This window comes from Salmo trutta, chromosome 3, assembly GCF_901001165.1.
Source record: "Salmo trutta chromosome 3, fSalTru1.1, whole genome shotgun sequence".
NCBI lineage: Eukaryota > Metazoa > Chordata > Actinopteri > Salmoniformes > Salmonidae > Salmo > Salmo trutta.
This window is the reverse complement of record NC_042959.1, coordinates 22,027,081-22,046,127: the sequence shown is the minus strand read 5'-3', so window position 1 is coordinate 22,046,127 and position 19,047 is coordinate 22,027,081. Positions and strand designations below refer to the sequence as shown.

General features: G+C 41.1%; 2 protein-coding genes across 9 annotated transcripts in view; one reads left to right on the top strand and one right to left on the bottom strand.

Annotated features, from left to right (window-relative positions):
• Window positions 1-6,241: 6,241 nt before the first annotated feature.
• Window positions 6,242-9,721, top strand: LOC115170259 (paired mesoderm homeobox protein 2B). The gene is made up of 3 exons (XM_029726667.1): window positions 6,242-6,970; window positions 7,621-7,808; window positions 8,159-9,721. Exons 1-3 carry the CDS (start codon window positions 6,730-6,732, stop codon window positions 8,588-8,590), a joined length of 861 nt encoding a protein of 286 aa, XP_029582527.1. The 5' UTR covers window positions 6,242-6,729; the 3' UTR covers window positions 8,591-9,721.
• A 404-nt stretch (window positions 9,722-10,125) lies between these two features.
• limch1b (LIM and calponin homology domains 1b) overlaps window positions 10,126-19,047 on the bottom strand; it is a 152,899-nt gene continuing 143,977 nt past the window's right edge. For 7 of the 8 annotated variants that reach the window (XM_029726610.1, XM_029726627.1, XM_029726616.1 and 4 more), the window contains 4 exons: window positions 17,801-17,884; window positions 17,300-17,408; window positions 13,556-13,658; window positions 10,126-13,266 (listed from right to left, as the gene is read on the bottom strand). In XM_029726610.1, the coding sequence (XP_029582470.1) occupies window positions 13,241-13,266; window positions 13,556-13,658; window positions 17,300-17,408; window positions 17,801-17,884 (322 nt within the window). In that variant the 3' untranslated portion in view covers window positions 10,126-13,240. The remainder of the gene's footprint in view (window positions 13,267-13,555; window positions 13,659-17,299; window positions 17,409-17,800; window positions 17,885-19,047) is intronic. The other variant, XM_029726623.1, reaches the window with a different exon arrangement.

Sequence of the window (19,047 nt, the reverse complement as noted above, 5' to 3'; positions counted from 1 at the left end):
TGCACATCCAGCAATTTGTCACACACGTCACGCTATCTCATGGGAGGCTGGGAGAGGGAAGTACAGGAGCACTTTCTGCTTACTGAGAGGGGCCTTCTGGGAACAGGAAGTGAATCAGCGGCTCGGCCAGGCAGACTGCATCCGATTGGTCCATCTGGCTATTCTTTAAGGATTACATCCAATCAAATTAGCGTTGATTGATCAACAGGCACTACGATTGGCTGGCAGCTGTGGGAACTGAAGGCACTATTCAATCAAAACCAATCATAATTGGGTTAAGGATACATTTTTAAAACAACAGTGAGAAAATGTGTATATTAATATGCAGTAGAATTTATTCTGGTTCAAACTATATTGTTTTATTGAGTATGAACCTGAACCTGCAGTGCAAGAAAAATTGGGTTTTGGACTTATCCTGGAAACCCAGTTTGTGTTTTTTGGGGAGTGATGCCTCAGCTGAGGTTTTGAGTTCCAGAATGTAGTTATGGTTAAATGAAGTGGAAATAAATAAACGCACTAGAAGATTACAGTATTTTAGGTGATAGACTGGATAGGTTACCTAGTCAAGCCTCTTTGTGAAAATAGATACCTTCTGCAGGCTGAAACCTTAGATTCAACAATTTAGCAATATGCAAGTTAATTACCAATATAAATTAAAGCAATTTGTGGAATGTGGAATATAAGACAAATGTGTTGAATATATTATTGTAATAAATTCAACATTTGGCCCTATAGCAACATCAGATAAACATATGTGCATGACATGTTGTACGAGTTGCAGCATGTGAATAGATATCATTTTTATTCAAGAATTATGTTGCCGGGATATTATAGCCTTACTAATTAATTATATTAACATTTTCCTCTTTTGGGCTAATTTTGAATTATTCATGATAATTCATTCATAAGGGGCCAGTATAATTATTAGCCTAAAGGGATGTCTCATACAAACATAACTGTAATGCAGAAGTTACAAGTTAAGCCATCAAACCTGAAAAGAATGAAAACAAAGAGGTCTACTGCTTGAGGCGAGACAAATTGGTAAGCTTTTGTGATGCATGGCAGGTGTTTACATGTGTGTATCTTTGGAATAGTTATAATAGCAAAGCAAAAAACATTACAATGCACTGGGATACAATAATCAATATAATTTCACAATGACCTTGACGTTTTATGATGGATTGGAAGAGTCGGCTTACTGTAATTGCCGCTCCCCTTGACGCCCCACCAGTCAGCGCGACATCCGCTCTCTCATAGGCCAATTTTTGTTTTTAACATTAAAAAGCGCTCCATCATTCTCGATGCGGTGCCCTGTCGCCCTAGCCGGCCATTAATCGCTTAATTCCAGTAAACCTACGTGTACACAATGGCCCGCTGTCTCTTGCTAATGCATGTGTGATTAAGCTTTTAGCCCGACCACAGGGCGATATTAGCCAGCAGGTCTTTGCCTTGTATTGAGCCCCAAATGCCTTCAGGGGACCGGGGGAGGAACGCGCTGGGATTCGGCGGGCTAGTTAATGACACTGACCCTCACTTCACCAACAGCCATTCAATTCAACAATAATAACGCTCCACGCAGCTGATTTATGAGACTGGAGCTAATAATTGTCAATTGCTAATGTGGGGGGAATAATGCCAGTATAGTCTATGCTAAATAAAATATGCCCTCTCCTTGCCCGCCCCTGCCTGACACATGACGACCCCACCCGGCTACTTAGGGGAGAAATAAACAGACAACTAGGCTTTGACAGCTTGAGTTGAAGTAGTTCCCAAAAGTACATTTGGGGTTTACATGTGAAAAACGTTGAACAAATACATAGGCTATATGCGTAAAATGCGTGAAATAAGGCTTCTTAAAGTACAAATTGGTAGGATATCAAATACATTATATTTGTTTGTATAAAAAAAACAAAAAAAAAGAAATAGGCCAAAATACATTAATGCATCTTATCATAAAACTGTGGACTATATTTTATATTTCCCGATTTTATCTCATGGAGTAGGCATGCAGTCATATCCGCCAAACTGCGATAAATGAACAAGTAAACAATGTCTCGAGGAGGGGAGGGTTCACTAAGTTTATTTACAGATGGAAATCGCATGAAGGCCATTGACCAATGTTAAACAAAACGAGATGAAATGATGACAAGGGACTCCGATAAGAATTTAATACCATCTCATTTTGGACGACTTTATTAATCAAATTCTTGAACACTGGCAAGAGATTTAATGATCACATCTTTTCATAATCGTATTTCAAGCCGGACGATGGCATTCCTCTCCGTTAATGTCGATTTAGAGGTTGGAGTAATTTAGTAATTGATTCTTCTCCTAGCTCTCGCTCGTGCCTGGGCCGCGTTTGAGGGCAATGTATTTGCTAATCTTATCCTGTGGAATAAGATGTTTATGCTAGTCTAGTCGCTGGTCTCTTGGTCACGTGGGCCTCATATGCAGAGGAGCAACCCGGGGAGGGCAGACAGACCACAAGCCTTCGACCCAGGCAAGTGACCGTCAGTCAGCCAAAGCTTGACTCTAGAAGATATGGATAACCTCATAGAGAATATTAGATGCTATATCTTGCAATTGGATCATATCAACTTGCTTTGATCAGCTCACGAACGAAGATGGCTGATTAATGCTCAACATAATCATAATCGTCACTATTGTCATCAACATATCCTACATTTCACCATATCGTCATCACTATGCATCAGGCGTCCCACAACTAATTGCAAAATAACAATAGTTATCAAAAGACCAGGTTATTTTGGTATTTTATTAGGATCCCCATTAGCTGTTGCGAAAGCAGCAGCTACTCTTCATGAGGTCTTCGACAACAAAGTGCCCACCCTGTTCTTGTCTTCAGGACAGTACACCACAAGTTTTTTTTTGTGTGTGAAACTTTTCGAGCATACATCGAAAAAGCGGGCCCGCGCTCTTCTAGTTGAATGTATATCTTCCCCAGATGTCACTTTTCACCTGTGCAAGTGGGAACGTGACGAACCTAGTGACGTGACACAGATCTTTTTACGCAGGAACATCCTAAAATCACATTCTAACATCAGCATCTTCGTCGCAGTCTCTTGACTTGTAGGCCTATAAAAGCATTATTTTGACATTGGAAATCGTCAGTTCAGATGTTGTGTCTATGGATGTAGGAAATAAAGGGGAAAAAATAGGCTAGGTCTAATAAGGAATCTTATGTGGAAAATGATTTTCCATATTGCTATAGATTTGCTATCGAAACACATTCACATATTAATTAAATTCGCCCATAATTCCTTTATTATACGAGATTAGTGTGATTGCTACATTTTGCACTTGAAAAATACCACACGTCTCCAAGGGCACTGCATTGCACAGTGGTAAAATTGTAAACAATTCTGAGCCCATATTCGTTTATTTGATCTTTGGTGCTGTGCGTTTTCTTTTCCCTTAGTACTTGAGTATAGGCCTTTCTAATCTCAATATCAAATTGAGATATCAGACGAAATTGTCAGGAGAACAAGCCAAATGAATATTTTATGTTGCGCTTTGTCATCAACATTGCCTTAGGGTTGTGATTCGACCCCTCCTCAAACACATACGCCCTTATTAATAACCGTTTTGAAAGTGGTAGGTTTTCCTCAGCCCGAGTAAGACATTATGTTCAATGTGACAGAGGTTCCTCCCATCCCAATGTCTACATCCCCCTCTGTGTTTCCCCTTTTTGTGTGTGTGATACCTCCAATCCATCCACAGACAATGGCATTTTGTTCCTCTTTTTTGTCCTCCTGTCGACCCGCATTCCCATATCGCTGAGCAACGATAGCGCACACTAAAAGGAGAGGAGTTCCTTCTCCGCCTTTTAAATGTCTCCGGCTATTGTGTGGCACTTGCAAATGGAAATGTAGGGTCTCGCACGCATCGCATTTGTCCTGATTTATTTAAGTGATAGCATATGGTCGCTGCTATTTATGTGTCGTTGGGTCACAAATTAACCGCAGGTTCACTTTTATTAAATAGCCATTAAGATACTGTAAATCACGGATTCCATGCACTTGTGATATTTGTTTTCTAGATGGTGCTTAATTTCAAGTGGGAGATCATATATTGACTTGTTAGCACCATAATGCCGAAAATGTAATGCGTCATTTTATTCCAACCACTTCGAATCTTACTTAATTTAGTTAAGGCCTATTTGAAAACGTGTGTGTAGCCTATAGGCCTGTGTGTGTGTGTATAGGCCGGTGTGTGTGTGCCTGTTGTTGTGTCTTACAAATGTAGTGAGTGAGGACGGGCTTAACATTCTCTAATCAAAATATCAAAGGTTTTAACTCTGACATTTAATTCCGCCCAACAGATTTGGAAACCAGTTGATAGAATAAAGGGAGACGTTGAAAATATAAAGGAGGGCGTTTCAGTGGTTGGTGGACTATGGTGGACTATAGACCGGCCGAATAAAGAGCCGTTTGACTGAGAGAAACGGATGGCAAAAGCTATAATTCTATTTGCCTCGGCAAAATATCAGAAAGGACTTCTCGGTTCTTTGTCAGTTATTAGATTAATTCCTAGAGATGGCTTCTTTTGCGGTGCCAGACGCGTGGAGGGAGGCCGGTGAACCAGTTGGTCTTTGGTTTCAATAATCAAATTAACCATTTGGTAGGCTACAACTTTTAGTCACAACTCTCGTGTAGAATGAAAAAGAAAGAGAAACCATTTACATAAAAGGGTCTAGGTTGTGTCAAGAAAGAATGAACTTTTTATTGTCGTTCATCATTGAATGGGTAACGCGTAAAGAAAAGAGGGATAGACACTGAAACGCGTCAGCAATTGTGAGAAAAAATAATCGATTGCATAGGACTTTATTAGCATAACATCTTCAATGTTATACCCATTTTTGTTGTTCAACGCACCTTTCATCTCCTAGTTTGAACTTCAGAACAAAATGCATGGGCCTACTTTCTTTTCTAGAGACACCAACAAAGGGTCAAACGGTAGTTATTTGACTTTTTGTTGCTAAGTCTTTCTGACTCCTTTGTCCGTTTATTTCAAGGAATGAAAGATCTATTTTGGCCGATGCCTTAATTTCATTTTCATGGTAAAATAAAACGGAGATAAATACTTTGAATGATAGCCTAACCCTCAAATTGACAATCTTATAGGGGCTCTTTTGAGTTGACTAACCTACATATATGTGCAACATATCAGTTTATTTTTCATAGCCTCACGGCGAACATCAGTTTCAATTGATGCGGAAAATATAATTGTGCCTAGACAGACACAATTTTGATACACTCCCGTTAGATACTATTTCAGTGGAAGAAAAAAAAACATTGTGTGACAAATGAAATGTTGCTACATAGCATTTATTTGTATTTTTAGAAAGGCAAGAATGCGTTTTGAGAAATAGTGTGTGGACAAAACAGAAACGTCGACATGCAGGCTATAGGCACGAACTTGATCCAATGATAGAACAACAGGATCGGGTAAACACCTTACCAAAGACAAATTAGCCTAATATCAGCCTAAAAGGTCCGATGACTTGCTCACGACTTAGTTACTTTCATTAGAAATAAGTTATTGGCTAAATGAAGAGAATAATTAATGCAATAAAACGAATTACACCCCCTCCTCCAGATAAAACGTATTCTGTGGCTTTACCTTACGGAATTGAAATAATATATCATAATTGTTCTATAGGAATAGCCTATACCCATCCATTATCTCCTATAGGAATAGCCTATAGCCATCCATTATCTCCTATAGGAATAGCCTATACCCATCCATTATCTCCTATAGGAATAGCCTATATCCAATAATGTGCATTTAAAACATTTAACATTACAGGCCTACCATTCTGGTTTTCATTTAGTCTGTTGAGACAACAAGAAACAATAACGTCGGCAGGGTTAGTCGATGGCAGGGTTAGGATTAGGGTTGGACGGTGGCAGGGCAAAAGAACAACAATAGCCCAATAATACTAGTAACAATAATAACAATAAACAAAAAAAAAGAACAATCCACCCTTCTGTAATAATGTTGCATCATGCGTAATGATCCGCACTTCAAGCCAAGAAAGAGTGCAAAGGCAAGAAGAGAGAGGGAATACTACCAGAAATTCTGCCTAAGGTATACTGCTGGTTAAAAGGCTTAAAAGCTTGGGGAAAATTGGATCAGGGAGAATCGTCACCCAACTTTCATTATTTCCAAGTGGTGTGATTGAATTAAAGAGCAAGACGGTGGTTAGAGAGGAGGGTGGATGGTGCGCGGGGAGGGGGGGGTTGGGCTTGGCGCATAATGGTGTGGTATTAAATTCTAATTAGAGATGCAGGGGATCAATGATAGGGAGGTTGGACAGCGCGGGCCCCCAGTGCCAGCCCAATAGACTGATGAGTTATTGTCATGTAAAAGCGCTAGCAATAAGACCAAACGCTTTGCCATTGTCCAAGAGGAAAGAGCCAAGTTTATTATGAGGACTATATGCTCTAGAGACCTGAGGCTAGGCGGCTCTTAGGGGGCTTTTCATAAAACAGGGCGAAGCTCCTATAAAGGAGGCCAGTTTTGGAGCAGGCGCCGAGCAGTGCACATCTACCCACGGTCTAGCCTCTTTCCAAAACAGTCAAATCCAAGCAAGTCAATTCTCCCCATCTCATCTCGCGTCATTATCATTGTTTTTGTAATCAAATTTGAAGTTTAGATTTTTTTTCCTGGGAAGTGCTGCTTTCTTTATCCACTGAGCCTTTTCAAATGTATAAAATGGAGTATTCTTACCTAAATTCCTCTGCCTACGAGTCATGTATGGCCGGGATGGACACATCGAGCTTGGCATCAGCCTATGCGGACTTCAGCTCGTGCAGTCAAGCCAGTGGGTTTCAGTACAATCCGATCAGGACCACGTTTGGGGCTACCTCCGGCTGCCCGTCTCTTACGCCGGGTTCTTGCAGTCTGGGGACACTGCGGGACCACCAAAGCAGCCCATACGCCGCAGGTAAGCAACCGCCAACTTTATTCACCACTCCCGGTCTCTACCCGGGTATATAGGACGCCTTGATTGCATTTGAAAATGGAAATGTGTTTAGTATTTACCAAACGAAATTTGCTTACACAAATGAAAGAATTTATCACGTTAGAAGCGATTGCAGGCAAGCGGTAATTCAGTTACGGGGTTACACTATCCCAGTCACACCCAAACCGCCAACAACATTATCTTAAGCTGCCAAAATGATAGGCATAATTTATTTACTTTGCGATGAGATATAAAGCTTCAAATAATTAGATAACAAAAGACTAAAGCTCATTATTGACACAGAATTGGAGTTACAGTAGCAACAACCGGTACGGATGGCAACATTATGACAAGTTTCCAAACCTGAACTCCAATATCAAAGCAAAGATTTGTTTATCATTACAGTTAACCACATTACAGTACATCACTGGTCTCATTTTAACACTAATCCACAAGTATTCTAACAGATTATAGAATATAATAACAACATAACTCGATTTTAATCAGAATCATTCTTAATTCGGATATATTTTTATCTGACAACTTTGTAATTACATGTTATCTTATGTTACTATTACTCTACAGCTATTGCCATTGCAAATACGTTTAACGTTGACATTTCATTCCCGCAGTTCCTTACAAACTCTTTACGGATCATGGCGGACTGAACGAGAAAAGAAAGCAGAGGCGCATTCGGACCACTTTTACCAGCGCCCAGCTCAAGGAGCTCGAGAGGGTTTTTGCTGAGACCCACTACCCGGATATCTACACACGAGAAGAGCTGGCGCTCAAAATCGATTTGACTGAAGCCAGAGTGCAGGTAGGCTATGCTATCCGGCGCTATCTTCACCTCGTCAAAGTGTACCATCTTTAACAAACTCGAGTCATTCCGCACATTAAGCACAAGGCTCCCAACTATTATTGTGGGTTTTTAAAACATTTATATGGTTTAAAAATACTTTCACCAACATTAGGCCCATACAGAACTCATAGGCTTACACTGTTGTTTGATTATGTGTGATTCATTACATATGAGGGTTGTTTTCCGACGGTCAATGTGCGGATGCAGTATCATATTGCATCATCTAATATTGACAACATGACCGGTTTCAGTCATTTACACATACAGTAGGACTATTTAATATAATGGAACCGTTTTTCGTTTTCTAGGTGTGGTTCCAAAACCGACGCGCCAAATTCCGTAAGCAAGAGCGCGCGGCCGCTGCTGCCGCTGCCGCTGCCAAGAACGGCTCCGGGAAGAAGTCGGACTCTAGGGAAGAAGACAGTAAAGAGGCCAAATCTACCGACCCTGACAGCACGGGAGGACCGGGGCCCAACTCTGTCCCAACCTCTAACTGCGGCGGGCCCAGTCCAACCGGTGGCCAGGTCAACGTTTCCAGCGGAAACGGACAAGTGGACCAAGTGAAGACGTCGGTGGCTCCCGGCATGTGTGGAAACACACCGAGTCAAGGCTGGGCTTCTGCCCCGGGTACCATCACCTCCATCCCGGACTCATTGGGTGGACCGTTCGCCAGCGTACTGTCCTCTTTGCAAAGACAGAACGGAGCCAAAGCTACATTAGTAAAGACCAGCATGTTCTAATACAGCGGAGACTCACTGACAAAATCAAATAAGAGAAACATGGTTTACTCAGGTGACTGAGGAGTGTTGAGTCGTGAAATGAGGGATGTTACAAGAAAGACTGAAGGACACTGATATGCCTATCATAATCGCAGTTGTAAAAAGATGAAGACTACTTTGATTTTTTTGCCTCAGTCCTTCCTTCTCGGTTATCGTCCAGTATTGTGGTCATTCTGCACTTATAGCGGTCTGGTTTAAGTAACCACAAACTGCTGTGAGTCATAAGCAGTGTCCCATCATACGACCAGATGTCGTCAAAATGTCACACTGTACAACTGCTTGTTTTGTTTAGGTAGCCAACATTCTGATTTGACTGAAGATCTTCGATATATGGAATGTCTCTGTTTATTATCGAACGAGACAGACTATTTTGTTCATTTCCTGATGCAACTTGCTAAGTGTAAGTAGCCTATACAACACTGTTTCAGGGCTCGTGAAGAATTTCCTTTCTTTCAATTGTTGACATCAAATGAACACCCTTATTTCCTCAAAAAAGGCACAAAGTACAAAAGTTCACTGCTGACAGGAATATGTAATTGTATTGTGAGTCTTTCTACATCTGTGTTTTTGTGGCTCAAATTGTATAGTGTTAATATGTATTATTGTATCTATCCTATAGTTGACCATAGGCCATAATCCCCAGTCCCTTTAGAATCACGAAGTCTTTTTGACGTTTTACAAAGTTACCACTGGCGAATTTATTTTGGGTAAAAAAAGGGAATGTATGCAAACAGTGTTATTTCACTATTATTTGCATGTCTTTTTTGTCCGATTTTATAATAATTTCCCCCCATTTTGTGAGCATAATGTAACACGTTTTGTCCAGGATTTGAAAGTTATTTATATGTAGGTAATGAATGCTTATATTTAAGGAAATATTTCTACATGTGCACATAGTTTTCCAGGTGTACCATTGAAATGGTTGTTGATAAAAATAATCAAAGTTGCTTGGTCATGTTTTTCTTTGTTGCTCTTTAGACAAAAGGTACAAACAGGCTAGGCTACTATTCTGCATGCATTAGATGTAAAAATTCTGATTCCCCAATCCATGTCAGATTTGGTTCTCACAAATATATCACATTGTTTAAAGGCTATTGTCATGGATTCTATAATGTATTACTATGTACCTCTATTATACAAGTCACCTACACTGAGACACCTTTTTGGTGGCCGTGGCCCATTGCGAGGACTGGGAATTTACTTCAGCACCATGGATAGCGGCTTGCGACAGAACGCAGGCTTTGGGATCAGCGTTTCACAAAGGGCTGACTGTTCAGCAGTAATACAAAGTAGGCTTCAACTTCGAAACAGTCGTGGTTAGCCTTTCCAATTCTCTGTCTGCCTTTAGCTGGCTAAATACAGAAAAATACTGACCGTTTTGCTTTCATCCTCGTCGCAGCAAAAGGCATAGGGCCGAATTGAGCTGAGTTGACTACATGCAGGTGCCCCACATTATTTCATTATCTTATAACTACAGAAAGACACGGACAAGCTCATTCATTCATTTGTTACATTTTATTTATAAACATACAGTATGCTATAAAGCCAATGCATTTGAACATCACATTTATCTTTCTTCGGGTAATGTTCAGGTGAATATTACAATAAATACAGAACTTAGACATAAAGTATCATTCCCAAACTATTCATCCAGCTAAGATGTATCGATATTTCTGACACAAAGATGCCCCCCTGCAGAGTATCAGCTGAGATGTATTAATTTCCTAAGTAAAAGTAAAAAGACAATCAGATCTGAAGCCTAAAAATATGGTAGGCCTATATCAAAAAAATAAACCCAGAAGAGACAGGGAAAGTTGTAAGCTACATGTTGAGAATGGATCATATGTCTGACATAAGAGTAGGCTATGGATTTATTTCAAGATAACATTTGAACATACATTATATCCACCACTAGTAACATATGGAGCGATTTCAGTGTCAACAGACATTTTATTTCAATTCCATAATTTTGAATTTGTAATGCATGAATTGAATCACTGAATTCATAAATTGAACTAATGGTTAAGTATTGCATTCATTGTCTGTGAATGAAGTTTACAAACCATCATTTCAAGTTAATCAAAGTTTCATATATTCAATGTCAGCTCTCTAAATTCAGATTCAAAACCTGAGACAACATCCTGGTACTTTGCCAACCAGGAAGGTAGAGGAGAACAGATAATAAAATGCTCACTCTGGTGCCAATGTGGCATGTTGAATTTATTTTCTTCCTATGAATTTAGCTCTAACGTTTGAACCGTTTTGGCTATGAGCTATTATGACCCCATTCCTGAAAGCTAACTCTGAAGCCTTCTGTTCCCTTCTATGATGACATCAAGTGGAGTTAGAAGAGTGTCACAAAAACCGCAATTTGGCCCCCATAAGAATATAGTTGAATAGTCCTGTCATAGCCCTTCTAAGGATAGCCTTTCCACTCCCTATTTAACCTTGCTCTTGTGACTAAGTGGGTTTGAACAAGGTCTCCTACATGTCACAAGACTGTGTTAGCCCACTTAGCTAAAGGTGAATTCAACGATTACAAATTCAAAAGTATTACAATCAAATTCAAAATCCTAATACAAATTCGAAATTATGAAATTGAAATACAATTTCTGTTGGCACTGAAATTGCTCCATAGTAGCCTATAATTTCACAATTGACGTTCGAACTGTTGGCACTGGTCTTTAGCAGCCAAATGTTAATCAAGTGCAACTGCTGGTAAGAACATTTTAGCCATAATTTCACAACGCAAGAAGTATGCTTAATTTATTTTTGTTGAAAATGAGTTTCTATTGCTGAGCAATTACCAAAAATGGTCATCACTGTCAACAGGGCATAGAGAGGCCAATATAGAGTCATTATAATAATGTCAAAACATTCAGATACACAATAAAATAAAATAAAATCAATGGTCATCCTATTTTCTTAACCATATATCCTAGATATATTTTAGATTCCGTTTTGAAACTGGAAAGACTCACTGCAAATCATGAAATCATGAGAAAACAAGGTTTGGTAGACTGTGACCTGAGTAAAAAATAAAGGGGAATATCAACAAAACAAATTGGTGGGGTGATTTTAAGCTCTCGTGCAGTTTCTCCTGCATTTTGGACAAAAACCTCCCATCCTACCCAATCACACTTAAAGGAAAACTCCATCCAAAAACTAGAATTTGGCATTTGTTTCATTAGTCTATTGTTGATATAGTCTCAAAATGTTTTGCTTGTTAGCAAATAAGTTTTAAAAGACACGTAACATACAAAATACAGAAATCATCCCTATATGATGCCTATTGCTGATTTGTGTATTTTAAGTGATATCTTGATAATGTTTTGCTTGTCAACAATCAAGTTGAGACAAATCAGCAACAGACTAATGAAATAAATACCAAAAGATAGTTTTTGGGTGGAGTTTTCCTTTAAGTGGACACCATCTTTGGGTTCCCTTCCCTTGAGTGTGCAATCACCTGTTTACCTAAGGCACGTTTCATGACATTCCAAGCGTGACATTCCTAAAGAGAACCGGTTAAGAGTTAACGGAATGGTTTAGTACAGTAGCATGAATCCATAATGACGGTTGTTTACCTCCACAATTAGTTTACATGCATCAGTTCGCGTTATTGCTCTAAAATCAAGTACATCTAACTTTGTGAGTGGACATTTGTTTTGAGCAAAGAAAGAGAAAAAAGGATAACGTTGTCAGGCCGACGTGCAAAGTTACTGTAATGTAGGCCTATAGCCTAGTGACAGCACAGTATTTTTTTTAATCCAGTAGGCTACTAAAGCAATAGGGAAGAAATAAAAGATAAGACAGTGTTGGAGCTGCCTGGAAAGAAGATGGGCAGCTAAACTATTTCACTTTCAGAATTTAAACCAGAGTTTGGGTTAATTGTGGTTTAACTGAAAATGGGGAGGAACAAATCAGGCTTTTCTAAGGCTTTAGTTGACCATCGAGGAAAAACCCCTACAGATTTCAAGTCGGCAAAATGGAATACACTTCTATTACTTGAAACTTTCATTTGAAATCATGACAACCTTCTCTAGCAACCAAATTAGAAGCTAAAGTTACAAACTAAAGACTAATAAGGCCTATCTAACAACCTGGATACCAGAGAATAATTCAATTCAAATAAAGGGTATACTTTACAAACAAATATTTTGTCTAAGTGCCAAATTTGTTGGTTGGACTTCATTGCATTAGTGTTTTCATGAGTTTCCTATACAGTTTTGAAGTGATGGAGGCTGTTATACTGTATACACAATATTTACAGTATCAGAGCTCAGATTCAAAATGTCCACCATCCTCTCGAGGGCTTGTGGGTGCATATGGAAACGAGGAAGTGAGAACCTCTAAGCTGTGATCATACAGAGCCAATAGAATCAATAGGGCGACTATGATCAGTCGGACTAATATTCTATGCACACACAACTTTCCAATGTCAGGCATTATTTGGACCATTTCAATAAACCCGATAGGATGTGAATTGCAGACATTGCGATAATCCCCACATAGGCATTGACAGACAAGACACATTCCACACATGTTGACTATATGGAGAAGCAGGAAGAAGGGAGACAATTTCTCTGTGTGCTTTCCATTGACCCAACGTTGTCACAATGTGGTTGGCTGGCCGGCTGCTGAAAATAGAGTAACAATACAATAAGGACAACCGTAAATTCTATAATAGTTTATTATCATATTTAATGGGATTAAGGAAAAATACATGTATTTCTTGAGGCAATTGGGTACACAATACTCTTATATCCGTTAAATTAAAACTGTGAAAAGGGCAATGAACTAATCAGTGTGTGATGTAGCTATTTATCATGTGAAAGCGAGGGAGACAAATGTATAGGAGAGAGAGAGCGAGAATGCAAATGTGTATACGTGTGTGTGCATGCGGGGATGTGATTTTGTGTGACTCACAGCGGGAGCGGATGTAGCACTGGTGGCAGTTGAGGAGGCCGTTCCGGATCCTCACGTCTGTCCCCGTGGTGGTGTCACCCAGCTGTCCCTTACAGACCCCACACTGCAGGGGGAAGAGAGAGAGAGGAGAGAGAGAGAGAGGAAGGAGGAAGAAAAGTACACTACATGACCAAAATTATGTGGACACCTGCTCGTAGAACATCTCATTCCAAAATTATGGGCGTTCCAATTCATCCAAAAGGTATTCGATGGAGTCGAGGTCAGGGTTCTATGCATGCCAGTCAAGTTCTTCCACACTGATCTCGACAAACCGTTTATGTATGGACCTCGCTTTGTGCACGGGGGCATTGTCATGCTGAAATAGGAAAGGGCCTTCCCCAAACTGTTGCCACAAAGTTGGAAGTGCAGAATTGTCTGGAATGTCATTGTATGCTGTAGCGCTAACATTTCGCTTCAATGGAACTAAGGGGCCAAGCCCGAACCATGAAAAACAGCCCCAGACCATTATTCTTCCTCCTCAAAACTTTACAGTTGTCACTACGCATTCGTGCATCCGCCAAACCCAGATTTGTCTGTCGGACTGCCAGATGGTGAACCGTGATTCATCACTACAGAGAACGTGTTTCCACTGCTCCGCAGTCCAATGGCAGCGAGCTTTACACCACTCCAGCCGACGCTTGGCATTGTGCCTGGTGAACTGAGGCTTGTGTGCGGCTGCTCGGCCATGGAAACCCATTTCATGGAGCTCCCGACGAACAGTTCTTGTGCGGACGTTGTTCCAGAGGCAGTTTGTAACTCGGTAGTGAGTGTTGCAACCGAGGACAGAAGATTTTTACACGCTATGCGCTTCAGCACTCAACTGTCCCGTTCTGTGAGCTTGTGTGGAATACCACCTCGCGGCTGAGCCGTTTTTGCTCCTAAATGTTTCCACCTCGCATTTACAGTTAATCAGGGGAGCTCTAGCAGGGCAGAAATTTGACAAAGACAAACTGACTTGTTGGAAAGGTGCCACCCTCTGACGGGGCAAATTGAAAGTCACTGAGCTCTTCAGTAAGGACATTTAACTGCCAATGTTTGTCTATCGAGATTGTATGGCTGTGTGCTCGATTTTATACACCTGTCAGCAATGGTTGTGGCTGAAGTAGCCGAATCCACTAATTTGAAGGGGTGTCCACATACTTTTGTATACATAGTGTAAGACATATGCTTTGTATGAATACTTTGAAGATGCATAATTCTTTCCTTCCTTCCTTGTAGTAATCACTGATCTGACATTGGTGAGTGTGTTAATCAGAGAGGATTGTAAAGGTTTAAGCAATATGGTAATTCCTTCACCTTGCCTTCTGATTGGTTGGGTGGGACATCTGCCATATTGCTTACACTTTAGCCTCTGAGTTCCCAACCACCGGATGTTCTGGTTTTCAGGGGAAATGGAAAGAGAGTCTGACGCGACTTCCGCTTTTGGAAATTAACAAGGCGACACGCCATCTTAACTCCTCCTCCACATTTACTGATTGGTTGAACAGTACGGAAGACAACCTCCCTATAGTTTTTTCTTTTTGTCAAGACCAGTACGTAGGGGATCTAGTTTCAGGTGTTTAACCTATGCTAAGTTAGGTTACTTACACCTACAGTGAGGGAAAAAAGTATTTGTACGTTTGCCCACTGACAAAGAAAGGATCAGTCTACAATTTTAATGGTAGGTTTATTTGAACAGTGAGAGACAGAATTACAAAAAAATGTTATAAATTGATTTGCATTTTAATGAGGGAAATAAGTATTTGACCCCCTCTCAATCAGAAAGATATCTGGCTCCCAGGTGTCTTTTATACAGATAACGAGCTGAGATTAGGAGCACACTCTTAAAGGGAGTGCTCCTAATCTCAGCTTGTTACCTGTATAAAAGACACCTGTCCACAGAAGCAATCAATCAGATTCCAAACTCTGCACCATGGCCAAGATCAAAGAGCTCTCCAAGGATGTCAGGGACAAGATTGTAGACCTACACAAGGCTGGAATGGGCTACAAGACCATCGCCAAGCAGCTTGGTGAGAAGGTGACAACAGTTGGTGCGATTATTCGCAAATGGAAGAAACACAAAAGAACTGTCAATCTCCCTCGGCCTGGGGCTCCATGTAAGATCTCACCTCGTGGAGTTGCAATGATCATGAGAACTCTGAGGAATCAGCCCAGAACTACACGGGAGGATCTTGTCAATGATCTCAAGGCAGCTGGGACCATAGTCACCAAGAAAACAATTGGTAACACACTACGCCGTGAAGGACTGAAATCCTGCAGCGCCCGCAAGGTCCCCCTGCTTAAGAAAGCACATACATGCCCGTCTGAAGTTTGCCTTTGCCAATGAACATCTGAATGATTCAGAGGACAACTGAGACAACCGAGACCAAAATGGAGCTCTTTGGCATCAACTCAACTTGCCGTGTTTGGAGGAGGAGGAATGCTGCCTATGACCCCAAGAACACCATCCTCACCGTCAAACATGGAGGTGGAAACATTATGCTTTGGGGGTGTTTTTCTGCTAAGGGGACAGGACAACTTCACCGCATCAAAGGGACGATGGACGGGGCCATGTACCGTCAAATCTTGGGTGAGAACCTCCTTCCCTGAGCCAGGGCATTGAAAATGGGTCGTGGATGGGTATTCCAGCATGACAATGACCCAAAACACACGGCCAAGGCAACAAAGGAGTGGCTCATGAAGAAGCACATTAAGGTCCTGGAGTGGCCTAGCCAGTCTCCAGACCTTAATCCCATAGAAAATCTGTGGAGGGAGCTGAATGTTCGAGTTGCCAAACGTCAGCCTCGAAACCTTAATGACTTGGAGAAGATCTGCAAAGAAGAGTGGGACAAAGTCCCTCCTGAGATGTGTGCAAACCTGGTGGCCAACTACAAGAAACATCTGACCTCTGTGATTGCCAACAAGGGTTTTGCCACCAAGTACTAAGTCATGTTTTGCAGAGGGGTCAAATACTTATTTCCCTCATTAAAATGCAAATCAATTTATAATTTTTTTGACATGCGTTTTTCTGGATTTTTTTGTTGTTATTCTGTCTCTCACTGTTCAAATAAACCTACCATTAAAATTATAGACTGATCATTTCTTTGTCAGTGTGCAAACGTAAAAAAATCAGCAGGGGATCAAATACTTTTTCCCCCTCACTGTATACCAGTGGAGGCTGCTGAGGGGAGGCCGGCTCATAATAATGGCTGGAATGGACACAAGGAAACCATGTTTTTGATACCATTCCACTTATTCCGCTCCAGTCAATACCACAAGCCTGTCCTCCCCAATTAAGGTGCCACCAACCTCCTGTGACCTATACAATCTTTAAAGATCAACAAGGAGTTTCTTGGAGGTTGGGTCTAGGGCTTGGAATTCATCAATTACATTAGTTACGGTCCTGTGGTTAATAACTGTGGATGGGTGTGGTGTGGTGAAAGGGTTCTGACCTAACGCAGCCTGCTACTAACTGTGGTGGTGTGGTGAAAGGGTTCTGACCTAACGCAGCCTGCTACTAACTGTGGTGGTGTGGTGAAAGGGTTCTGATCTAACGCAGCCTGCTACTAACTGTGGTGTTGTGGTGAAACGGTTCTGACCTAACGCAGCCTGCTACTAACTGTGGTGGTGTGGTGAAACGGTTCTGACCTATCGCAGCCTGCTACTAACTGCGGTGGTGTGGTGAAAAGGTTATGACCTAACACAGTCTGCCTGAGTGACACTGACCTTAAAGCACTGGATGTGGAAGTAAAGGCTGAGGGTCTCAATAATCATGGCTGCCCCTTTTCCCAAAGGGTGACTGCAACTGGAGCACAGCTTCTTACCGCTCACCGACCTGCAGGGGAGAACCCAGTTCAGGTTACCACAGACTGACCACTGAGCAGCACAAACTGAATGACCGCAGTGCCAAATGAAGTATGGTCCAGTGGATATATGGTCCAGTGATAGTGAATGAAGAACTGAGGGATTGATGCTTTTAGATTCTTCAGATTCACATCTAGTACAGTATATTTATCGTTACATTTAATACAGTAGTGTGGGATATGGACTCAGACCAGTTAGAGATATCAGCAATGTCTTCTACAGAGCTGACATACTTTTCACAGAGAAGCACAGATCAAACCTTGTACTTCCAGCAAGTTCAATATCCTTCTCAATATAACAGATGACAAAAGCAGCAGTGAGTGGCCTCAAGGAGCTGAGTTTGGCGCCCTCTGATGGCTGTACCTGTTTGGAGATTGAGGCATGTCGGATGGGCATGTGGTGGGTGAGTTTGATGGACTGGGCCCCATGGATTCAATGGAGCCACACCTGAAGATGAAAAGCAACATGAAGGCCTGCCTAGCAACATGGACATGATTGAAACCTATAGTGTGAATTGGACCAATCAAAACTATATGAGCCGAACAAACAATATTTAAGGTTCTATAGGTGAAAATACAACATTGTTACCAATTATGTGGACCATACAGTGTGCAATACAGCGGCATTTGACAAATTCCTACTATAAGCAGTAGGTTTACCAATATGTGTTTTTACTCTCTTGAACCACAAATAAGAATCTGTTTTAATTGGTTGAACTATAAAATCAGGGGACTTTTTTGTAAATTCCTAAACATAACACCTCTGTTGTCATTTCTCTATAAAGCCTCATCTTGACAGTGAGATAACATCGATTACTTGCGGGGCAACCTACGGGCCATCTGAGTAAAAGGCATGTCTGTGATGGAAGATGTGGAGAAGCATTAATAACGAAAAGAGAAGGAGCTCTGCATAACATAGTGAATATTGGCTTGTGAATGATAGAACAAACTCACACCCACACATGAACACACCGCTCCCCTCACCCCTAATCCCTTCTCACCCACACATATGCAGAGCCAGAGGGATGTCCGGGGTGGCACTGGACAACCCCTGACATCTGATTGGCCACCTTGGGTGCCACCCCAAAATTTCATTCGCTACTGGCAGTTTGATGCTGATTGACATCTAATTTCACCTCTTCTCGAAAGAAGCATTTTATGTTGACGTTCGGGGGCGCATTTTTCAAATCGAGAATCAGAGAATATTAACGTTGGTGGCGAGATACAGAAGAATAAGAACATACAGAAGAAGAGAGAATATTTCCACAGCTCCACAAGCTCCTTTCGTGATTGACGAAAGCATCATATTTGAAGTAAGTTTTAAAGTTTAGCATCGGGTTTAGATTTCCTAATCAACTTTTACAAAAGTTGAGTCGCTGTGTAAGTTACTGGAGCCAAAGGTCTAACGTTAACAGACAGTTAATCAGATAAGAGATCGGTTCCCAATTTAGCCTAACATTGTTTACATATGTGCTAGTAATACACTCATATACAGTGCAGTAAGTTACAGTATACGAATGTTTAGCTAATGTGGGGTAACTAGTAGGCTACAACTGTCAGTGTTGAGCAAGTTAACATTCAGCAATTTGAAATCCATTAACTCAGATTTTC

What these genes read in the sequence shown, in the direction of transcription:
- LOC115170259 (XM_029726667.1), top strand. Translation starts at nt 6,730, where the DNA reads ATGTATAAAATGGAGTATTCTTACCTAAATTCCTCTGCCTACGAGTCA. An exon ending in AAGCAGCCCATACGCCGCAG is followed by an intron (nt 6,971 to 7,620) that starts GTAAGCAACCGC and finishes TCATTCCCGCAG; the next exon opens with TTCCTTACAAACTCTTTACG. An exon ending in TGACTGAAGCCAGAGTGCAG is followed by an intron (nt 7,809 to 8,158) that starts GTAGGCTATGCT and finishes TTCGTTTTCTAG; the next exon opens with GTGTGGTTCCAAAACCGACG.